Source organism: Mesitornis unicolor, unplaced genomic scaffold (genome assembly GCF_000695765.1).
Source record: "Mesitornis unicolor isolate BGI_N332 unplaced genomic scaffold, ASM69576v1 scaffold8344, whole genome shotgun sequence".
NCBI classification, from domain to species: domain Eukaryota; kingdom Metazoa; phylum Chordata; class Aves; order Mesitornithiformes; family Mesitornithidae; genus Mesitornis; species Mesitornis unicolor.
The window spans coordinates 34,164-59,223 of record NW_010179357.1 but is presented as its reverse complement, the minus strand read 5'-3'; the positions used below and the strand labels follow the sequence as shown (position 1 = coordinate 59,223).

The 25,060-nt window shown below is 43.8% G+C and overlaps 1 protein-coding gene across 1 annotated transcript; it reads right to left on the bottom strand.

The window, feature by feature from the left end:
- Positions 1-7,885: 7,885 nt before the first annotated feature.
- Positions 7,886-23,636, bottom strand: ITPK1 (inositol-tetrakisphosphate 1-kinase; the record flags this gene model as incomplete). Its single annotated transcript, XM_010182733.1, has 6 exons — positions 7,886-8,318; positions 13,470-13,632; positions 15,127-15,194; positions 17,089-17,254; positions 21,626-21,666; positions 23,538-23,636. Coding segments are annotated over 6 exons (860 nt in total), but the record flags the coding sequence as incomplete, so codon positions are not given.
- Positions 23,637-25,060: the final 1,424 nt, after the last annotated feature.

Sequence of the window (25,060 nt, the reverse complement as noted above, 5' to 3'; positions counted from 1 at the left end):
TGCCCAGGCTCCAACGCTGCTGCCCGCCAATGGCCCAGCATGGAGAATGCCTCCCCGAAGTCCTGAGCATGGTGGGGCTCTCCCTGCCTGCCTGGGGCCTGGCGGTGCCGTAGAGCCCAGCGCTGGGGGTCCCAGGTGCTTCAGTGAAACACTACTTTCAGAAAGCAGTTTAGAAGGTTAAACCCTGGGGCAATACTTGACCAAGTCAAGCTGTTTGGATTTAACCAAAAAAAGTTAAAAATAGGCTAACCATGAGGAAAACTAATGGTCTGTGTTCCCCCAGAGGTGAAGGCCGGTCCTGAGGGGACGCCTCTCCTGCGCATTGGCTCGCAGCAGCCATGATGTCCTGCCAGCACAGCACCAACAGGCAGAACCTCCCTGGGGGCTTCAAGCCACACGGCTGGAGCACTGATGGTGCCTGGGCTGGGGAAGCTTGTCCTGAAAGTCTCTGAACACCAATCATAAGATTTTAGATTTTCTACGTGTATCAGCAGGAGAGGAAAAGAGTGCTCCACTGCCAGGGCTGGATCCCACCCTACAGGTTGAAACTCAGTTTCCCATCACCTGTGGCCCACAGGACAGCCATGATGCCAAGAGAACAGCTGCCAGGCTTTGAACTCAACATATTCCCTTGTTGTGCTAAAAAACACCAGTGCTGTTAGCCCAAAGAGTGACTTGCACTGGGAGTGGGTGTGTGGGGTCCCCTCGGCACCAGGCTAGGGAAAATACACCGGGGAGATGTGAGTGTCGCAGCCCCATCCTGAGGCACTTGCACTCTCATTAACCCCAGGGAAACATGCACAGGGACAGGAGTGAAACTGAAGCTGTTCCATGACAACAGTACTAAAATGTCAGCTATTGGGGAGTTAACCCAGCTGTAAAAGTCACATTTTACATATTGATCTTCATTCACATTTTAATTTGAATATTGTACTTAGTTTCTCCTTTTTTTGTGGCAGTGTCTGCAGGTAGCATCTCCCATACAGCTCCTTGCAAACTCATGTCTATCTGTCACAATAAATACACAGAAACCCTGGCAAAACAAAAACCTCCAAACCAAAAAACCAACCCAACAAAACCAAACAACCCACCACAGGCACAACCTCCAAAGGAGTCAGACATGTTCTTCCACAAAGGATGGCAGTCACAGGCAGAACTGTGACCCAAAAATCAACAAAAGGAGAAACAATGTTACTCGATGGAGCTACTATAAATTCTGTCTTATTGGGTAATCAAGTAATCACAAACGCTTGGGACCCAAAGACTTTCTTCAAAGGCAAAAAAGGAGTTCAAGGCTGGAGGTCTGGGCTTGGGAGGCTGCCTCACCTGCCCGCAAATGCCAGCCTCGGCCTTGGGGCTGGCACCAAGCGCTGATCCCAGGAAGGGGTTACACCAGTGCCCTTGCTTATTGCTTAGCAAAATTTAATGCTTCTAGGTGAGATATTCATCTTTCCTGCACTAGCCAAAATGGGATCCTGACTAAAAATCCTGCTAGGTTTTGAGAAATCAAGAATTCCCTACCCAGGATGATGAAGGAATTGTTCCAGAAGCCTATGCTAGGAATAAATGCTTAAGAACAGCAGAAGCCTGCATTCCAGTGAGGTTTAGCTGTGTTGTGCAGTAAGATATAAATAGCTGACTTCCCACTGGTCTTAGAAATCAGAACAAAACCAAGGCAGCCTCGCTTATCAGTGGTGCTGGCACAAGGAGGTCCAATGTAACTGCAAACAGCGGCACTGGGAAAGGATGTGAAAACCAAATTCTCATGAAAACACTGCTCACCTCGCCGCCCTATCTGCTCGTAAAGAGAAAGCAAAGTAGAACTTGTTATAAGGCATTTATTTTCATTACGTGTTGGAAAGGGACAATTCTGTCTTCAAAACAATTACAGAGATAATGCCACAATACCTACTGCATATTGCTTTACTGTGGAAACCAAAACATTGTCCAAAACAGGTGCTCGGCAAATGAAAAGAAAATGAATATATTACCATTGAAATCAATGCTCTTAGATGAAAGCACCCATCTTCATTGTCAGATCTGATCAGTCATGCAATTGAAGACGCCAAACAGCTAATATTTTTGGTTTTTACAGTAAGCCATGATCTTTTAAGGGTTTATATCATTCTATACAAATTTAAGTACAAAACGGGAATGCTGTTTCAGAAATCATAGTGAACCGGGCTGAAGCGAACCACAAGACACACGGTAACACCGTACAGCTGGATCTGAACACAGACATCGATGAACTTGCGAAACTTAGCACATACACAAAATGGTCCCCAAGATTCAGCCATGCTTAGGTGGGAGCAACGCTGGAGAGTGAAGGATGGCATCCAACACCATTCACACCCGGAGGGCCAGTTTCCTCAAAATTGTTGGGATCCCAAGGAATTGCTGTTACTCCATTTTAAAAAAGACTGCATTTCAGTATGTGGTTCTCACAAGGGTATACACAAGCTGTATCAAATACTGAATCAGAAATAAATAATAAAAGATACATCTAATACATCTTTTATTTCTAATATTTTTTTTTTACAGCACTGACTTTACAAGAGGATAAACAACTCATTTTTAGGGGCTGCTAACATCTGAAACAAAGAAGTCACTATTTTATACTCAACATATACTCAACTTTTTAATAACTTCATATATGTATATATGACTTTTCACACAAAAAAAATGTTAAAATAATTTATATCTAAAAACTACTGTGTAAAGTATGAAGAAGGAAATCAAACATGGGTTTCCTTAAAAAGGAGGGAAAAGGAAGACCTGGTTTTCATGAACTCCGTTTGCTGTTTCAGCTATTTCTGGGGTTTCAAGAGATTTCCAGGCCATCAACAAAAACCTCCCAACACGTCAGGAGCTCTCTGCAAACTCATGGCACACTGGGCAAGGTCTAATGAGCTCTTGTGGCCCATGGGCATCTGCTGGCATCAGTCCCAGTGGGTTCAGACTGAGAAACATGGAGAGAAAGACAAATCATCTCCCCAAATTGGTACAAAAAAAGGTGGAGTGAAATCCCACTGGTATCACAATTTCACTCCCAAGCCCTACCTCTCCATCACAGTTACAGGACATTTCTCACAGTGGATTCTTCCACAGAAAACCTGTACCAGCAGCAGGGGTGGACCAAACCCCAGCAGCCACCGACACACACACAGCAAGAACGATTCCCTTCGCTTGCTACAGATGCTGTTGTGCTTGTGTTGCTGAGGAATCGGTCTAACATCTCCATATATACCTTGATCCTCTCAAACATCAACAATCTTTAATAATTTCTGTGGCCACATAAACACAACAGAATCCAAGGAGGATCTGAAACCCATTTGGTCAAAAGCTCAAGTGTTGATGGCCTGGATCCACACAGAGTGAAGAGGGAAAGGAAAGGTAGTGAAGGTGTGGAAGGTACTTTTCTGGAGGTTACATTCCTCTGAAATAGATATTAAAGCAATATTACAAATAAAATCAGCAATGTGATCTGCAACGGTGTGTCTGTTTATCTATGAAAGCAAGAGGAGATTATATTAAAAGAAATATTTTAATCTACACAAAGCATTTTCACATACCCCTAATTACAAAACACACAGCTGCAACACCATAAAGTAACTGTATACTGAATACAGAAATCAATACATCTCTTAATAAAAAGGAGGGAGGAAAAGAAAATTCGCAGGGTAATGCAAGTGAACTCCTGCAAATGTGCACATGGGGAGACTGCTACAAACTCAAAACAGACTCTATTCACTAAAAAAACAAAATCCAAGATTTTCTGCACAGCTGTGGAAGGGAAGGCTGCAAGCTGGTGTGAAAAAGCCTGACTCACTTGTCACTGCTGCCACGCAAAGACTTTGGGAAACCAGTGTTAGTCTATGAACTGATAAGCCTGGGGTTTTTTCTATTGGATGGAAACAACAGGAGCTTTTTTCCTTTGTTTCTCTCCTTTTTGCCAGCCAATCCAAACACCTCTGGCCCCATTTATTCTGTTGCCTTTGACCTGTATCCTGTTTCTGTTACCCACCTGCTACTCCACCTGGTTGTTCCCTGGCTGGATACAGTTAATGTGGAGAACATGAGGCTTCATCTTGGGCAATCCTTGTTACCTCGTGAAGCCTCAGGAATGGGTTCTTAATTTGTACTCATCTATGATGAACACAAATTGATTGGTGGTTTCCCATCTGAGCAACCTGCTGCAGACCTCCTCTGCAAAAACATCCTCATGTTGAGGATGGGAATCTTTAAGCAGCTTTTATCATCCCAACAGACTGAAGAGCATGAATAAAAATAGTGACCAACTTGGTCAATTGGATCCTGCAGCACAGAGGTTGAACATCCAGACGAGGTTAACCAAAGGCAAAATGGCATTGGACCACAAGTGTCAGCACCAGGGCTCCTGGTTAGGCTGCATTTCGGCAGCTGGGGATGTTCTGGTGCAGCCATTACAAACCCAAGCCTAATGTGGCAAAGCCAGCGAGAGCGGAGGAGGATGGGGATGGCTTCGCATCACAGGTGGTAATGGCGCCACTCTAGTTCTCTTCAATGAGGAAAAACCTTCACCTACTGAAGCTGATAACCAGGGTCCCATCTCCTCCACCATGCTGACACAAACCCTGGAGAAACTCCAGTCAAGCTAACGGTGTTCTTGTGGATTTCTAACAGTGAAGCAGAACAGAAGTAGATCCCTAATAAGCTAACTGGTGACCATGTAATTTTACTGTAATTGCTCCCATCAACACAGCAATGATAGCTATGCCTCGGAAAACACAGCAGAACCTTTTCTAACCCGCAATAACAGAATACAAACAGACGTTATGGAAACTCTCCCTCAGATTGTCCGCAATTTTAAGAGCAAGGGCATTCTGGTATGGTCTAATACTACTCAACTCCTCTACTTTTACAAAAAAAAAGGACAAGACTAGAGAATATTAACTACCTTACTGTGAAGCTTATCTTATATCAAAACTATCTTGAACTTATCAAACGAGGCAGCAATTCAGAAAAGCACTTTAGCACAGGCTTAATAACATAGGCATGCTCAAATGTTTTGCAATAATGTAATTGTATGTCTGGATACTTGGTAATTTACAGGTTTGGCTTTTAAAAGTTGGTCTCCCAGTTTGCCCCTGTGATTTAGCAACATTCTAGTATACGAGCTGTAACAATAATTTCTGCAAGGAAATATAATAGTACAGCAATTGCATGGTAATTTATGTGAAAACTCTATTTTAATGCCACATCACGACAGGTACCTGCATATCTGCACCTGGTAAATTAAAGTGATACCGATACATTTGATAAATAAAAAATAAATTACAGACTATGGGAAAAATGTCACTGATCACACCAATGACCTAAACTTGTTTTCTAGTTACTGCCAAGGTCTGGAGTAATATTTAAATATAGTATTTCTGCAAGCCTTCAGAGAATTACAAAATAAACTTCTAACAATCATTTGTAAACAAGTTTAAAATGCACAATTATATTTCAGTAGTTTATTTTGGAGAAATAAAGCAGTGCAAAATAGGCCAACCAAAATTCAGAAGGCAGCCAGGAAAATAAAATTCTTATTTGATGTTCTAACTAGGAAACAGCATACAGACATTTCCATTGGATCCAACACTCGGATTCATGTAAACATACTTAGTTTGAAAGGTCTTGAGTTACTAACCCAGCTCTAACATCATTGCTTCTTCCCCACCACCCAATAAAAAAAGAACAAAAACAAAAAAAAAAACCCAAAAAACCACCCCAATCCATTGTAATAAAGGGAGCAAAAGGCAAATCTACAAACACTCCACCAGCTTGTTACAAGAAAGTACCATACAAAAATATGCACTGGCAAGTTCCTTCCTGAGGGTATCTTTTGTTACACACAAAACATAAAAACACTTTTTATTTTAAACGAACAAAAACAAACCCCAAATTGTCGATGTCACTTTTATTTCAGTCATGGCTTTACGAAACGTTTGGTCTATCGTGAATTCTTTTACAAACGCTTACCTATGTACCCCTGCCTTGCTCACACCACGACCGCCCCACACCTGCGAGCTGCAGACAACGCGGGATCCAGCGGCCTGAGAGCATCCCAGGGCTGGGAACGGCCCGGCTCAGAACTGACCTGCGGCAGCCAAGGAAGGCGGCTGAATTTGTGTGCACCTCGGCACGTGACAGATACCACGCTCATAAGGTCCTCCCAGTCCCTACAGAAATATCTTAAGGGTCTGTAACCCCTCTAGAGGTGGAATAATCTCTTTGATCCTAGAAAATCCGATCCTGGCTACAGGAAATTCCCAAGAATGGCATTTTAGGAACAAACCCCATCTCTCCTAAGGAAATCCCATAGTTTACACAAAAGAACTGCTACACAACGTTCTTCAAAGCTTTTTCCTGCCCAGGACTGGTACCAGCAGGTAGTGTGGTGACATCTTCTACACAGTTTACTCCCCTCTCCACAGCCTACCTGGGCTTTAAGCTCTAGATGCTTTCCTTTTGAGTAGGTATCTAACACAGGATAGTAAACTAACTGGTATTAAGTGCTGCAGTGATGGGTACTTTACAAATACCTGCTACAGAAAGACAGAAATTCCTGTATCTGCAAGCTAGGAGCTTAACTTAGGAAATTTTTAAACACCACCCCTCTTAAATGTATTTAAGGGCTTATATCGGGAAGGGAAGGCCACTCTGACTACCAAAATAGTGTCTCTGTTCTCAGCACTGACAGATTTGGATATTTCCAGTTTAGTGTTCAGAATTGGCAAAAGTTTCAGGAATTCTCCACAGCAGAAGATGCTGCGATACCAGAAGATGCAACAGAGGGTGAACGCTGTAGGTTAACTGCATGTCTCAATAGATACAATTTGGCTATGCTATAGTTTACAAATAATATAAAGCACTATTGTAAATGACCACACGGCTTCAGCTGGCAGCTTGCAACAAAACAATGCAGTCTCCAAGTCAGAGCTGTCGTGTACTTCTACCTCACACAATGTACACAATTCTGCTTGTATTTAATTTGCAAAAGAAAAACGAAATGCATGGCAGCATGGATCTGTGGAAGGCAGCAACTGCGTTACCTCTTAGCATCCACAGATCGGGTGCACTGCTCCAGGGAAAGCGCATGGCTCTGTCTGCCAGCCTTTCTGCAGAGCTGTCCCAGAGTCCTCACAAGTGCAATGGAGGGAGAATTACATTCTCTGCTGCTACCATTAACCCTTCTAGGACTTCACCACTGGCAGACGACTGAAAGGATAACATTTAATCTACTAAATCACTCAACCCAACTATCAACACCCTGCCTGGATCAAACGTGTCACTGATGCCAAGCATGGTTAGAAGCTGCTTTTGACTGAAGCAATGAGACCTGGGGGAATAACAGCAAAGCTGGAACTGAGTCCCCTGAACAATCAGTCTGCTCTGTCCCAAAGTGCCACGGCTTCACAGCAAGCTACCTGTCAGCGTCCCAACCGGTCAACGTTTCAGGAGATTTGGTTTAGTGATACTGAAGCTGTCTTAGCTTTCTTTTGCAATGGCCTACCTGGAAAAAGGGAACAGGGAATATTTTAGGCAAAAATCTCTAGCACTGTTACATTCAGACACTGCATTTCAACATTATTATATTCTTGACACCATGAGGTCTGGTTTCAAAATGCTGGTCACCAGTGATTACAAAGAACAATAGAAATGAAAGAGCAACCCTCCCACCATGAAAGGACTAGTGTTAAAACCCATGTGTGTGTAAACTCACTACAGATTTGCAACTGGAATCTGACAAAATGGATCTGAATCATTCTCGCCCTCTACCTTTCAGTCCATTTCATCAGCAAATCAGGTTAAATCAAATGGAAGGTTTTATTTAATTTTGCTTTTTTTGTGTTGTGTTTTGTGGTTGTGTTTTTTTTTCATTATTCACAATTGTATTGTTACAGCCTGATCTAGTTCTGGGACCACAATCTGTATCCCTGTGGCTTTTTCTCTGTCCGTGGCATTGGCAAGTTATTGAGAAGAAGCTTTTGTTGCCAACGTAGCGACGCAGTGCTGCTGGAAGCTGGGGGACACTGCTGAGTTGCAGCCTAGTCTCTGGTGTTGCAGTTTTACTGAGCTGTTGGTCTCGCTTTCCACAATCCAGGAGGAGTCTTTTCCCATCACGCTGAGACAGCCCGTGCTGGCGCAGCATATCCGCTCGTCCATGATCCCCCCCGTCTGCTCTGCCAGGAGCTTGCTGCGGTTTAGCTGGGTCACCTCAGGCACCTGACCCTGCAGGACAGCAGCTATGTGGTTCAGGAGATCGGTGAAAAACTCCGAAACACCCTCATAACCTGGAAAGAGGAAAGATGAAGGAGAGGAGAAAAAAAAAAAGGCAATTAAGTAATTTTCATAAATTCTGTGAAAGACTTCTTCTACCTGTTTATTTTTTGGGCTGTTTTTGCCCTCAAAGTGATAATAAAAAGGCTAATTTTCCATGACATCATTTTGAGTGAGATTAACGTAAAGAGGAACAGAGAACACTGCTACAAAAAATACTTCCGTTCAATGAGAAAAACTGATGCCTTTCAGATTTTCTGTTTCTTTTGCCTCCCAAGTATCTATATGTACATAATTTTAGGTATATTCTATCATTCATTGTCAAGTCCAGGCTTTTCCCTAAATTACAAACTCTGTTTTCCAGGTTTACTATGGAAAGCAGCTCTAATGCAGTTTCCCTGAGGGTCTGGACCTTCTCTAGAATTTGCCCAGCAATACCCTCAGCGAGAGAAACCTCAGAGGGCAGCAGGGCTGGCTTTACACCCTACAGAAAAGGCAGCTTCCAACTGTGTAAGAAGCAAAGAGATGCTTGTCTAAACTAACCTAACTTGGCACTTAAAGCAAGTTCCCTGCTACGAGCAATGGCTGAGAAAACACTTGAGTTATAGCAAACATATACCAGTGATACAGTGTTTGCTAGAAACATCAATATTTTATTTCAGTACTGAAAATGCACAATGCAGAGTTTGACAACAAACTTCCTGGTTAAAACAGTTGCTCAAATACCAGGAGCCGTGACATTTTGGGTAGCACAAGGGGTGGCAGTTTGGCATACAGAGCTTTTCGCTCCATTTTAAAGACTCTGGTACAGGTACACATTTATCACTGCATTCATTTTAAAATTGAATCAGACATGCAACATATTGGTACAATGTCTTGAAACGGATCTTAACTGCTACTGCATTACCTAAAATTGTTATCGATTTAGTATTTAGAAGTGACATATGGCATTCAGTGTATTTAACAGGCTAGGCTGTTTGTTTTAAAGTGTCTTTGAAAGTATTCTGAAGGTGACTTGGTACTAATATAGGTGACTGAAGCAATAAATAACACTTTGAAAGTCCCATGTGAATAGCACACATTGACACAGCAGCACATGAGCAGAACCAGAGACCACAAAGTAAATGCACATTTTAGAACGCTTCTAGTAATGTGATCACAGGGCAGAAGAGTCCCTCAGACACATAAATAATTCAATTTTAATCTACATTCTCCAGCAAAAACCAAGCTTCCTGAAAAACATAAGAGGATAATTTCACCTTAAGATAAATGTGGTGACTGGTGTATTTATAACCCATACATTAACCAATTACCTCTTATTTAGGCTGCTACATTGCTTTGGATTTTCCTGCACTTGGTCACAATTCTCCTAGGTACTTAACAGGTCATAGAAAACAGCAGGCATGTGAGACGATAACTCCAAGTTTTCCTTTCTCAAAGGCCCTTACACAGATTCACCAAACAAATGGACCAATTCAAAATATCAAGTTTCTCAGTATCCACACAATAATCCATCAGTCAACAGTGGGCACCTCGGACTCACACAGCTGGCCATAGGAGCCAGAACAAGATTTCCACCTCCTTGACAGAGGTACTTGTTACGCTTCCTTGCTTATGTAAAAGCCATGGGATTAGCCTTCAAATCTACTCAGAGGGCTGCAAACACCCGGGAATAAGCCATCTCCATAGTAACAGCTTTAATATTCAGCGAGGAGATCCACAGTACCCTGGAGTGCTTCGTGTCTCCTCACTGAAAACAAACCAGCCTCGTTTCAGGGCACCTGGCAAACTCACAAAGAAGTTGCTTTAAATATTTAATGGGAATAAGATGGCCAGTTATTCAGTCCTGAAATCAGCAGATGTTACAGGGTAAGAAGCTGTACGCATCAGGCAGGCTTCCTTTGTGCAAGCCCTCTGCACATTGGGTGGAAAGGTGCAAATAATCCTGCCTCGTCACTCAGAAGAAACTTCACACACTTGTAAGTAAGAAATGCAAGAAGGGAGAAAGAGAACCCAGGTGTCTCAGCTCTTGACCCATGGGACGCCTGGGGAAGGTGCAAAGTCTTTGGACATTGCCTCGCTCTGTTCACAGGCTGCTGCTGCTGACCTCTCAAAAAAAGGCAATCACTGGGCTGTGCTGACAAGGAAATCAAGAAAGGGCAGATTAAATTACATCTTTAAACTACTGGCAATGAATCTCACACAAAACATCAGTGGGAGGATGTAAATTTTAAATGCCTCAGCGCACAAATTGCATGAATCGTGCTCCAGCAGGGACTATCCTAGCACTGCCCGCTGAAACCATTCTGGAAATGCCTGTCTACAAGAGCCCTGAATTTTGCTGTCTTGAAAACAGCCTCCAGAGTCCTCTGGGTAAGCATGGATAGGAAGGAAGTCCACCCAGCAATGCAACTGGAAACAAGTACCTGCTCCCCTGAGCTTTGGGGAGTCAAGAAATGCCTAAGAGCATTTTTAAGATGGTATTAGAGATGTGACCTGCTACATTATCTCTGCACCACTGCTTTGGGGAAGGGAGGGGGAAAATGCACCCTTTAAGGAGCATTCACCACCTCTTCATGGAGCTGGGGCCAGGCCTGACCAAAGCCTTGTGCAGGATCAAGAGCCTGGCTTCCCTGACTGCTGTCTTTGGTGTTTACCAGGCATGAAGCTCATTTGAACTTGCAACTCCGTGTGTATCATCTTGAGATCATCAAGAATTCATCAGAATTAAGAGCAGATGTACCTGCAGCAGGATGTTCCACTAGCACCAGCAACTCTTTAGAAGATTTTCAAGATAAATGTCTAAAAGGACTATTGTGTTTCCTGTCGTATGGAAAACCACTGGGCCTATATTTAGCTGTGGTTATCAGCTGAGATATTGAACTGCAGGCACAGTCACGTAGTATGAGGGTTTATATTTGTCTGAGCTCAGGTGACAGAGAAAAGGCTCTGCACAGTGTGCTGCCCTGTGGCCATGGCTGAGCTCACCAACCCAAGCAGCAGCCTGTGTGCATGTTCTGCAGCCTGACATTAGGTACAGTCACCAGGGTCTAACTTGGCTCCAGTTCAGCTCTTCTGTAACCACTGCAGGACAAGATGACTTGAGGAAGAGAAGGGATAGCCCCTTCCTGGGATCGCACTGATCCAGGAACAGTGAGATCCCTCTGCTGATGCAGCCCACCAGTGACTCTTTTGAGCAGGGCTGAATTTGAATTTCTCAGTAGCAAGGTGCTAGCTCCATCAATGGAGCCAGGCCTTGAAGCTGCTCAGCTTTTAAACACACTGGCTCCTGGAGGGAAATGCAGCATGCTGAACATGGCTGAACATGCTTTTTGGGCAACAGACTATTCTGTGTTGAGATGTAACTTTTCTTCTGTTGTGTTTTACCCCGTTGCTGCTTCTTCGACCTCAGCAGCACTTGAGAGCAGCTCATGTCTCTCAGTTCTGCTACCTTCTACAAATTTGAGGGCAGTTTTGTCTACCTCCGGCCTTCTCTCTTCCATACGTCTGGTCTCTGCTGCTATCCTCTAGACTTTCTCCAACTGGTCTTCAACCTATCCCATGGTGATAAAGCCAGCAGCTACCTTCACTATCCACATGTTCACCACCAAAAAAATCCAGCAAGACACAATGTAGACCTGTGCAGAAGCAGCTTCCCCACGCTCTCAAGTATTGCCTTACGGTAGAAGTAGAGCAGAGCACAAGACTGAAGGCAGTTCTGCAAACTTCTGCCACAAATAGTTATGTTTGCCATTAGCTGTTCTTCAATCTAGACTTTACAGCATTTCAGGAAAAGGGGAATTTCAGTCTGTGCAAAGTACCAAATCCAAAACAATACCTGGAAAACAAAACCCCCAAAACACCAAACCAAAACGTAGGATGCAGGATTGCAAAAGAATGTCCTGCATCACTGAATTCAAGACCCAGTGTCTGAAATATAATCCCATTCATAAAGCTGATTTGGCTCTATCTGACACCCAGTTTAGGTTGCTTCTTGGCAGAAGACTCTTTTTGTAGGTCTGCAGATCGCAGCAACATGATATGGTAGAACCAAGCTGCAAAGCGACCTGAGTATAGCAGGGCTAGAGTTTTAAAAGGAAGCCAGTCACTGTGGAGATAGACAGGCAAGGCACTACCGGGCAGTAGGGGATTGAGGAGCTGGATTGAAAGATGAAGACTGGGAGCTCAGGGCAAGGTCTCTGGATGTAAAGATACCATATAGAAAACTCAAAGTCTTCAATGAAACATTAAACAAACTGTAACAGCCTGTGCATGGCCCTGGAAACAAACATCACTATTCAGGAAATGAGAGTTGATTCTCAAAGAGAAAAACCCCACGCAAAACAGCATCAAATGGGATGATGTATTCTTTTCCTGTGTTAGGTTACTGAATTTAGCACAACTGACAGACGATTACTACCTCCCATTATACACACTTACACCACCTTTTAACAATGCCACTGGTCAAGGAGCTCACTTAGTTCTTTCCAAGAAATATGTTGCACTACAAAAAGTGAAGGACACTTTACCCATTTTCACATGCTCTATTCTTTTGTTTTACTTCAGGATTCACTTATGATAACCTACAAGGATATTTAACCCTTTTACAGCAAATTCTGTGCACCTATAATTTTATTATCTTCTTCAATTTGCTGGTGGTGTTGCTTTTGTGCACAAAATGCCTTTTCATGGGGAATCAATTTGAACAGGAAGAGATTTTCAAGGGAACAGTTTGCTGCTTCCACCCCCTCAACACTTCTGTTGGTACAGAGGGTGGAAAAAAAATTTAAAAGGGTTTCCTAAATTAAAATTTATTATTCTTCTTTTCATCTTCAGAATGAGCGACAGGCACAGAAAGACCAGGTCCCAGCACACAGTCTCATGCCTCAATTCCTGGGCACCCCTTTGCAGGGAAGGCCATGACAGCCACGTCACAGCTGGCCACTAAAATACAACCATAAGAGCTGGTAATTCAGTAGCATATTCATATCCAGATTAGGATCCGCCCTTTCCAAATTAAACAGTATCTGATCTTGGAAAAACCCGGCTGCTGCTCTCCTGTCCCCCGGCTGGGAAGCAATGATGTGAGTCACCAGCAGTAAAACTTCCCACTAAGCACACACCGCAGGGTCTCCACAAAGCGTGAGTGGGAAGACGCCTCTCACCTGGGAATGCATTGATATCGATGACCGCATGCTGCCCCGTCTGGTTGTTAATGATGATATCAATTCCAAAGAGGGAAACTCCCAGAGCTTGCCGCAGCGCCTTAGAGATTTCCCGGATGACGTCGTCGTTTGGCCGCTCAAATACTCCTTCAATTTTATCCAGCTATAGTGGGAAAATACACATTACTAAGGGACTCCACAACAGTCTTTCTAGCGGAAAGATTAATTTTCAGAGGTTTCCAGGTGCATATCCACCAAATCTAAATGCAGAGAACCAGTGGCATGAGACAGAGAAAGAGGCCAAAGAGAAACTGCTTTTGTAATTCAGAATCCTGCCTATATTGGAAATTCACCTGCTCTAAAGCCCCTACTTCTTCCTCTTCATACTGGTGCAGCTCCTTAAGAGAGCACTGTAGAAACCAGAGAATCAGACTCACTATTTTAGGGACTAGATCTGCATCTTAAAAAAACCCAACCAAATACAGCTGGAGTGTTTAACACTGTACTGCAAATATTCTGGATATCATTCTGTTATTTCAATGCAGATTAAGGTCTATGTTAAAGGGCTGATAAAACAGACTCCTGCTGTTAGTTTAATCCAAGGCATACAATACTACTCAGCCGATATGTTCAGGGCAGAGGCTAATCCAAAGGGGCTATCTTTTATGTGGGTCTTCATGTATCAATTATTCTATAAACACTTATTACAGTAAGTAACTCAGGTTACTTATGACTGGGAGATGCCATTTTCTTCACTTTTTAAACAACATGTTACACAGCAGAAGAATGCTGCTATGCCTACAGAAGCGCGTATGGAATATGCACATGTATGAGACAGATGGCAAGTAAACCACAGGAGCATATTATCTCCTTAAGTTTGAAAGCAAATTTAGCCATAAAGGGATTTTTACTAGCACAATTACAGTTTTAATATTTAGCATGTGTTGCACACAACTTAAAATTTAATCATCTCCAATTACAAAACTACTTCCCAGCAGAGCTTGTGAAACAGAAAAGAATCTGGAGACTCAGAGATTGAAAGGACCCAGTGCTGTAAAGTGACTTTCTCAGCAGTCGAGTGCCCGAGAACTGGTTAGTTGGGATTCACACGTGCAAAGCTCATTAAAAGGACTGCTAATGCAAGCATGAAACTGTGCAGCGTGCTGGCACTGCTGGACTCAGAAGACACCCAAAAACGGTCCCGAGGTCACAGCTCGGGTGTGCTCGCACCACAGACAGCTACCGGCCCTCTGTGGCCTTGCCCAATGCAATTTCTCTGCTTGAATTTTCACCATTTGTCTTTCCTCACAGAACTGAGTCCTAGAAGGATGATTTATGCTCATTAAGCCCTCTGGACAGGAAAAGGCCAGGTATTTGCGCTCAGAACCTCCTTCTTCCCTTTGCCTAGATTAGCTCTGGGGAGTTTAAGCCTGGCAAGCAGCACAGCCCTGCTGCATCAGTGCTTCCTCACCGGAGCTCGGTAAGGAAAACCAGAGGGGGACACAGTCATGCTGGTTCCTTGTACCAAACAGACCTCAGCCTGCAACACAGAAGCAGACAACTTGTGAAGGAGAGTCACTAGCTGCTAACGCTTCAATAAGAAAGGACGAGATAGTTTTCCAGCCGCGCCAGAGGGAAAAAGACCAAGCGTACTTACTGCTGTTAAGACGGATGAGGATTCTGGTTTTGAAACATTGTGGCTGTTGAAAAATATTGATTCTCTGTCTGGAATTAAAAGAAGGTTGTAAATAACTTTATACCAGATTTTAATTTCCGAAGGATCAATGCAAGGAACAGCAGATGGCACTGCAGCCCTGGGAATCTAGGCTGGATCCCCACTGGGCAGCCCCCTGCCACCCAGCCCACCCACTGGGCCTCTCCTGCCTGGCACCAGAGCCAATTAACTCACTTCAGGAAGATAATGAAGTTCATTTCTACTAATTTGTTCTACTCAAAGTGACAATTCCAATGAGAAGGTGTGTGATAGAAGGGAGAAGCTGCATTCACTGCAGGCAGCAGATCCACAGCACCCAGGGCAGACCAAGATCCCTGGGGAGGACACTGTCACCATGGAGGAAAGCAGTAAATTTCATGCTCAGAACATCCCCTCCCTTTGGAGGCACCACAGGAATGGGGGAGACATTCTGAGGTGACAGAAGCCACTGACATACCACAGCGGAAACCATGGGGAGAAGTGTACCAGCACGTCCTACCCTGCTCCTCTGTGCCGGAGGTTTGACTGGTGGGGAGAAATCCACCACAAGTGTCCCCTTGGGACTCCCACCACAGCAGGCTGATGGCACCATACAGACAACCCGCATGGGAACACCTGGACCAAAGTCCCAGGAGTGCCTCACAGCTGTCAGATCTGTTTAACCATCGCATCTGCCTGGTCAGGTGCTTGTAGCACGGTCCCCTTAAACTCTCCTGAAAAGGGTAAGAAACCAGAACCTTATCCTAATCTGCCCACAAAACTTATTTTTATGTGGACTTCCAGAGAACTTTCAGGTCTTACACTAACAGACAAGACATTAGCGGAGGCATTTTTAGAAAGATGGCTTAAAATGTTCCCTTCCAGCAAAAGTATAGATTAAGTGTCCTAATAGTTTATATGAACCCAGATTCTGGCCTACTTAATTTGATCAGGATACAGAGTAGACTTAAATGTAAATAAAGGTATACATACCTATAGACAAGGACTTTTACTAGGATTCTAGTATATGTATTAACAAAATACATGTTTGTGTGCAGAATGCGATGGTGAGCACATATGGGCACACTAAGATAAGCAGAAACCACTAAGAAAAGTGACAAGAAACTGGCATCATCTCCTTTAGCTGGATACCTTCTCCCCTCCTATCCCCAGCTCCTGGATTTGTCCAGCTGCAGGCAGATCACACTCCCATCCGTGCACTGTTAATTTCTTTTTGCTTCTGATGGGCCACAGAATGCAGTTCTCTAGATAGGAGACTTTTTTCCAGTAAAGAAATTTAAGTAACCTTTAATGAAAGCCTTTCCAGTGCTGCTTTCCAGTGACACATAGGAGGACCACTGTCCTCACTGATAAATCCATCTCTCCTTCCCCTCAACACAGCTGGTATCTACAAACCAAAGGACACTTCCCGCCATGGTTTACAACACTGGGCTTCACATGAACAGAGAGGCTCGTTTACGGGAGAGCACAAGTGATCTCTAATTTAAACACACATACATAATCAAGGTAAAAATAGGGAGAGGAAGTTCTAAAATGATGGGATCCAGGAAATTCTCTCCAAAGCACATTTATAAACAAACTCCGGAACAAATGACACATGAACCTACCGTGAAATGAGAGAATTTCTCTCCCTCTCCCCCTTTCCACATGACATAAAACACTGTTTCTAACAGGTAAGACTCAGGTTACCATCACATAAATATTTACTATACGAATGTCATTCGTATGTATTCCAGAGCAGATGAGTTATCTCCCTTCCTATTGAAATAATACAGAAGAGTAAACATGGTATGTAAGAACCAGCTGCCTTCACTTCAGCAACCTTTTCAAAGCTATTTTTCTATTGAGCTGTTTGCTGCCAAGGCTGCAAGAACTGACATATCCTATTAAATAGGCACAATGTACCTGAGATTCCTGCAGAGAAGTTCTTCAAAGATGGTCTTTTCACCACTGTGTAGGATTCCCCGACCACGAAGACTTTATACAGCACAGCATTGTGATTGATGAAGCTCTGAATGACGCAAGGGGGGCGAACAGCTTTCAGACCCTCCTGGTTGAAGATGATCGCCATCTGGAAACACGCACACACAGTCGGGCACAAGCCTGTCAATAATTTCATGTTTACCCACCACCTGACTAGCAGTGAGGGGGAACATCTACTGGCGGATATATATTGACCACGTGTGAATTTCTTCTCAGCAGCTTGTCCTATTTCATTACATTTCATTTCACTGACACACAACTCTTCAAACCCTACTGGCAGGGCAGCTTTCATTTTCTACCAACGTTTTCTCCTCAGCTATTTGCAATTTAATTTGCTGCTTTCAGTTGGGAAGCTACTGCCACTGCAGGTAAAACAAATGGGTAAAACATTTGACCAACACAGACCACAAAGTTTGTATTGAAGACAAGCCTGTATTAACAGCAGGAACAGCTCTGTTAATTAACCATACGTGTTCTTCCCCACAGCTCTCTTTCCCATGGTTTGGTTCAGCCCAGTTGCAATGGCCTAAGCTCCAGGGTTTCACCCACACCATCAGAGTCCATTTTCAAACTCTAGTAGTTTTTACTGTCAGTAAATGCCGGCCTAATGATTTTCATGGCTTGGTTTCACCCCATCACTCCAAATGGATAGTCCTCTTGAAGGGACTGGAACAAATACGCCAAAAAAGAAGGCATTTACAGGGCCTGAATGATGAACAACTGCTGCCTTAAACAGCACGGAGGTGATGCTGGTAGGTGCACAGAAGTACTTTGATGAGCCAGCATATCTTGAGTCAGCACATACTACACTGCTCTTTCCATCAACTCCTCCATTGCCATGCTTACATGCATATATGATTATCATCATCAGGTTTGTTGTAGGAGTATGGATGCTGCCATGGCTCCTACACAGAACCAGCAGCAAGCACCATTCTGGCAAAGGTGATAAAATTACTTTGTACAGTTACTTTGTACTTGTACTCTGGGTCCTACAGCGACTCCACAGCAATACACAGAATAAACTGGAGCTTCCTGCCTCAGCACGGTGCAGATGAGTTATACTTTTTGCTCGCTCTTTCCATATGCTTCCTGTCAGTTTTGTGCTTTCTGAGATTACCTGTATGTTAGTGAAGCCAGGGTCACTGGAAGGATTTTACAAAGAAACTTTAGCACTTTGTGCTCCCTCTTTCATATATTATATAAGATTAGCGGCCCACTTGATGTACGCTGTACTTTTAGACTGAATTTCTGCTAATACCTTATTTTGTTCCTGTAATGAAAACAGTAAATATAATAGGTTTTGTTGTTCAAAAACATAGCCATGGTAAATGATGCAGTAATTACATATTCATAGTTAAAAGTCTGAGCACATTTTTGTCCCGATTCCTCCTTATCTGGTAATCCACATTAGATCACATAATTGTCTGCACGCATGCACAATGACTCTGCGGATTAACATCTTCTGAGTTCAAGTCGATGCATGCATTCAGTACCCACTTGCAGTGATATTCTTACTCTGTCTCTACTATACCAGATGCTATCTATTTGTCAGCACAGAGTGAACTTGTGAGTGGTAACAACCTGTGCAAGAAACCTACTCTAGCAGCAGAATCGTCCATTGAGACGATTCACAGCAACAACATCATCATACCTCACCTGTCTCTGACTGGTGGCAAGAAACACTGCTCTCTTCCTCCTCCTGTGTAGACTGTTGGCATTATAGTATCTACAACATTGTATTGGCAAGAACCGTGCTGTTCCTATAGCGTTCTCTTAGAATATCAGTTAATTAATCCCCACAGTAGTTAATTAATCCCCACAAACATAAGATGAGCCAGTAATTATCATCTTATTTTAGTAGTGTGCAAACTCAGACTTTTATCTTGGCAGAGAACTGAACCAAGGCAACTGGAAACCATGTGAAACCTCTCTTCTGCAAAGCTCCGTGCTGACATCCCCATGGACCAGCACACAACCCATGTACCTCCCATGGTGTTGTGTTATGCTGGTTCACTGCAATGTCACATGGTTTTTAGCATGCATGAATAGAGCTTGAAGAACTCGCTTGCAGGGTGCACTTGCTCTTTGTCATCTAGCACAGACCTGCTGTGCCTGGCAGTAACATGGGAACAATACTTTATATCATGATTTCCAAATAGCTTTCCTCAGAAATGCAGAGCTCTTTTGAAGGCAGAACAAAACATCCAGAACCAGGAATTTTTACTGGCAATGTCCTTAAGGAATTCAGTCAAAAAACCACAGTGATTTGATGGCTGGACTCGATGATCTTAAAGGTCTTTTCCAACCAAAACCATTCTGTGATTCTATGATTCTCTGCCTTTTCATTCCTGTCTGCTCAACACTTAGAAAAAGGGTAATTCTGGACACATTTCTTCAGGTTATTAGTCTCACTGATGGCAGCTCTACCAACGGTTTTGATCTGCTGGCAGCTGGAAAGGACAACCTTCAGGCATCACCTCTGTTCAAGTCTAACGAACAGTGCTGGCAAAGTGGGGTTCAAGTGCTGAGCTGGCTTGACATGACTTTCAGTGCAGAAGCCATGTAGAACCATGGGACACCACAAGAACTAACAGCACCTTGGCTTAACTAGCTCGTGTTTTCACTGCAAATTGTGGAGTCTGCCAGTCTTGGCCTGCACCAAACCCAAACTCAAGCCTGCGCTTCCAGCTGTCCCTGTTAGCCAGTACTTTAACTTTCTGAAGTGTTATCTTATGAAGAAAAGCAGGTTTCTGGTCAGGCTTTGTTCTAGTTCCAGTGTCAGCTCTGCGGTGGGAATATCTCTACAGAAAATGAAGCGATTTACCAAAAGCTAAAGAAGCTAGCTCCTGTGCGACCTAATCTAGGTGATCCTGCTCTGGCAGGGGGGTTGGACTGGATGATTTTTTGAGGTCCCTTCCAACTCCTAATATTCTGTGATTCTGTGAAGGAGTCATTAATAAAGCACACAACAATTTCTCGCTTCTAGACCTATGCTCCATCTTTAGACAGACTGTACTGTAAGCAAAGTATTTATTCTACACTTCCCTTGCCATTATTTACCACAAAATAGCAATCACAAGACAGTTCCTTTCTGATCATAAATGCACTTTTGGATCACTCCTGAGGACACAGCAACTCCAAAAGTGACTACTACTCCTAACTATGTAAAGTACCATGCCAGACTTCAGGTTCTTTCCAAGGGGTCCTCCTAAGCTCTAGTCATGAGTTCTTGTGATAAAGTGCAGCCTACAACTGTATATTAGTCTAATTTCTCCTCAGAAAATGGAATTCTGGCAAGAGGCTGAGGCATGCCTGTATTGTATGAAAGAAGAGCAAAGAAAGATCCACCAGGGAAATGAAGTCCAAGTCTGACTGGACAGGCACTGAAAGGTTCATGCATTTCAGGCTGCAGTTGCAGAGGAAATCTTGACAGAAACATCAGCAGGGAAGCTGGAGTCTTAAATTCATTAACAACCCAATGCTCGAGTGTTCTCAGGAATGATGGTGAAAATTTATAGCGACTGCTCCGGCAAACTAACAGGAGCATCTGTCGGCTTGTAAAATGATCCAAGCTAAGGCCCACATGAAAAATCTCACTGCATTTTTAAAAGGAAGTGCTGGTCACTCAAGACTTCAGCTGCAGCTCGTCTAGATTTACATTTACTTTGGGGCTTTCAGCTCCTAGAGATGCTGCAGCAGCACAGCACACGTTTTGGGAGCAGCTGGGAAACCTGGACCAAGGACCACATTGTTAACAAAGGAAGCCAGGCGTTAGGAGAGCCAGCAGCGAGGGCTGGATTCTCCGAACCGAGCTGTGGTGAGCAGGAAGGCAGGAAGCACAAATGGAAAAGAATTAAAACAGGACTTAACTCACCTAAATTTAGAGGAAGGTGGGCTCACAGGGAATGCTCTCCTTCCAGGAATACACAAGCATTTGAACTGCAATTGCCTTATGGGAAGGAGGGAAGGCAGACATTTCTACCAGCCCTGCTCTCCCCACAGCTCCAACTGTTTTATTACAACTGAACATGCCTGAAAACCATCTCTATTTGCCCTTCCCCTCAAGGAGAGGAACCAGCTGCTTTATCTGCAGCACAAAACCATTTCTTGCCTGTACCACATACATGTTGGAAAAGAAGCATGGTGGGGTGGGAACATCACTTAGTGTGACCTCCCACCAAAGGAGAGGCTGAAGAAGATTTCTTGCAGACAGAGCTGACTTGAGACTACAAACTGCTAGAAGCAACCAGATGATAGAGGCTAGAAATTGCTAGAAAGAACTTCCATGTCAAGAGGTTAAAGTAATATTTAACCTAATTTCAGATAAGTCTGAAAACATATGGTTTAATTAAACATGAAGGAGAGGCAAGAGAAGGGAAGTTTTTCCTCATTCTGCCTACTCCAGGATGGGAAAGCATTGGCCAAAGGGGGATAAAACTGCAAAAGTTTTTTAACTCACCTCGTGCGAGTTGGTTCCATGGGCCACTCTGGTTTTACAAACTGGGTAAATAAAACAGAGAAAACAATGCATCACTGAAACAGGACACACAGAATCCCACCCACATGTGCAAACACTGGAGTTCACCAGACCAAGGCAGTGACTGTACCAAACACCAGTCTCTGCTTGAGCAGTGTCCTCAAGCACTGCAAAGCCTGGCTTGCTCCAAGCCCTACTCTCTCAATCCCTCCCTGTAACTGAGGTGCAAGCAGAGCTCATTATTAGGACCCAACAGAGGTGCAAAGCATCAGCTATGAAGTTAGTACCAGTACTGCTATTGCATCCTGCCTACTCAGGGGGCATCCTCACAAGTATGTGATTTTTGCCCAAGGCTGGAGCTGCTTTACAGGTACCACAAAACACCACTGTTCCAAAAACAAGGGAACTGGGACACAGAGGACACCAACTTCATTTCCTGACTCCCTGGTTTTGGGGGTGAGCAGGAAACTGAATGGGCTGAACCAGACTAAGATACAACATATTTTTTGCAGGCAACCACAGAGGGGGACAAAAAAATGTAAAGAGCCCAACAGTTCTTTCTCCTTCATATTCCTTATCTGCTCTGTATATCCTGGTTCTCACCTTCATCCAAAAACCAGTAAGAGGAAAGAAACAAGCTCCAGCTATTACAAAACCAGAGGAGAGTTGAAGACCCTCAGACCCACACGATGACCAGAGCTGATGTGATTTGTATGTTAAGCAGAGGAGATAAAAACCTGTAAGTAGTAAGGGGGTGAATAGGACAAGACTTCAATGGGGGTTGTAGGAAAAGTCAAATTGCCGGGCAAGAGGACAGGCAGCTATGAAAGGCAGATGACCTGCACTAGAGTCCAAAATAATTTGGCAACTTGAAATCCTGGAAAGTGGTTTATGATGTCTCACAAATGCATACTCTGGAGAGCAGCAGCATTTTAAAGAAAGAATAAAAGAGAGAGAGAGAACAGAAAGAGCACTCCCACAATACCATGTTATATTAATTTTCAGAGTTACTTTTAAATTTCATCCTTATTTAGAGGGGTTGATTCCAGCCTTCTGAATATATGGGCTATGCTGCTGACTGCTGAGCAATAACCAACCTGTATCGACAGGACATCATGCATGGGTGAGGAAAGGGGGTCAAAGCCTTTCAGTGGACTTTTAATTACTGCTTCCCAATCTAGCTTCACCTGCCTCATCTGGGAGAGCCATGGCAGGGAGAGTAAAACATGCTTTTTCCACACGACTTTACCTCTGAACCTTACAAATGAGGCAAGCACCAAGGGAGCAAACATCGACTAACCGATTCTGCTCACTTTATACTGCAAGGAATCAAATAAAGGAATGAATTAAAGCACAAGCCCCACAATGAAACTTGCTACAAAGCACAAACAGTTCATAGCAGCTGTTTGAGGCTGTGTGCCCTTGGAGCCTGCTATCTATGGTCATTTTTTCACTTTTTCTTCTATCCTTTAAGATTACATTTGTAGTCTGGACCAGGGAAAGGGAGAGGTGAGTGAAAAACGAGGGCAGTCAGCAAGGCAGTGATTTCTCAAGAAAAATAATGAATACAGCTGGCAAAGAAACTTCCTGCACAAGTTCAGGGCAAGAGGCTAACTTTGTTAGAACTATTAGCATTTCCCAGGAACGCATGTTTACTGTAGCGAGGTGTTTAAAGCAAGGAACATCAATAAAAGGCAAAGTAAAAGCTGCTAGGGAAGGGGTTTGCTCCACATTCCAAGCAGACTGCTTCAGAGTGTTTGTTTCGGGAAGGTTTTAACATCCCTGACACTTTGGCAATGAAACCCACACTCCTACAGTGTTGGCTGTGTCTTGGGGAGTGCATGAGCAACTTCAGAACCTGCTAGAAGCACCAAGGAAAAGCCCATGTACATACTGAATGGGAATGCCAGTCCATTCTTCTCTATAAGCTGCAAGGTATCTTCTCCACAGGCACTTGTCAGCTCCATAAAGGGTGGTGAACAGATCCTCTCATCTGCAAGACAAAAAAAAGACTCAAATGGAGATGAGGGGCTTCTCAGCTGCTTCATTACTAGCTCCCTCCACACTAACTGCCTCTTGAGAGTCAGCTTGACTTCAACAGTCTATACTAAAGCACCGGAAGGATTAGCAGCCAGGCCTGAATGCGGGTTTCTGGAAACGTTTCAGAATGTGAAAGGCCCAATTTTCAGATAATCTAAATAGCAACATAAAGCATGTTTTCTCACAGTTAGGCAGCAAAAACGATCACCTGCTGAGGAATATGTAGCTGCAGAAGACTTAGCCAGTGAGGTGAAAAACAACTGGGATCTTAGCTCTTAACATTATGCCTTCAAGCATAATTTTCTCAAGCATTTTACAAAAACCTGAATGGACAGTGAGTGTGGCAGGAGCAGGCAGTCTCCCAAAGCCATCATCACTGCAGGGCCCCTCAGGTGGCAGATTTCAGTGTGGATTTACTTCAGCCAAGGTGCCAGCCTTAACCACTGGGACCTCTCTGCCATGAAACCAGTGCTCATTTGGGCTGGCAAAGCCAGTCAGAGCACCGCTGCGGCACCTTGGCAAGATTGCTCAGTGGACTTTGGTTAAAGAGAAAAAACACGGGAACCACGGTAAAATTTAACACAGTGGGGCTGCTTCCGGGTGATTCTGCTGACTTTGTGCGTGTTCACATGGGGTTGCAGGAAGGCTGGAGTCACAATCCAGCCCTCAGTGACTCAATGGGTTGCACTGCTCTAGGATTCAAGCCCTGGTCACTGCAGGAGAACTTTGATTCCCTGAGGAATGCAGCAGCAAAGGGAAAAAGCACCGGAGGACTCAAAGTACTTGAGCATAAATCTCCACCGCTCAAGAGGGCTGGGTTGCAGCTTCAAGGGCAAAGAGAACCTTGGCTTTGGCCACAGCTCTGGACAGGTCAGCGGGCCCTTTCAGACAAAGGCTGTGCACACACTGACAAAGTCAAAGTAAGAACATCAACCAAGCAAGAGCAACCATCCAACTTAACTCCTCAGTGAGCACAGTCCAAAAGCATGGCCTCCATGGGGTTTAGCTGTGGTCAGGTGTGCTCACAACAAATGAGTTGTGATTGGAGTTATCTGTGCAGTACTGAACTGCAATACAGGACGGGTCTGCCAAAACTCACTTCTGAGCCTCACTTCAAGAGACACAGCGTGACAAGAAGCAATTGGTGACCAGCACAGATGATTGGAGGAACTGTACCTGGCAAACTCAAGTCACAGGTTTGTATCAACCAGCAACTTGTCTTGAAAATAAGCAAAATGTGACTGCTATTAACATTCACATCACCAGCGAGCACAGAGAATCCAAACAGGTGGGTTTCTGTACAGAAACGGAAAAGTACCCATAAACTAAAACCCCAGTAAAATGAACTATATACTCTATATACCCTGAGAGCAGCAC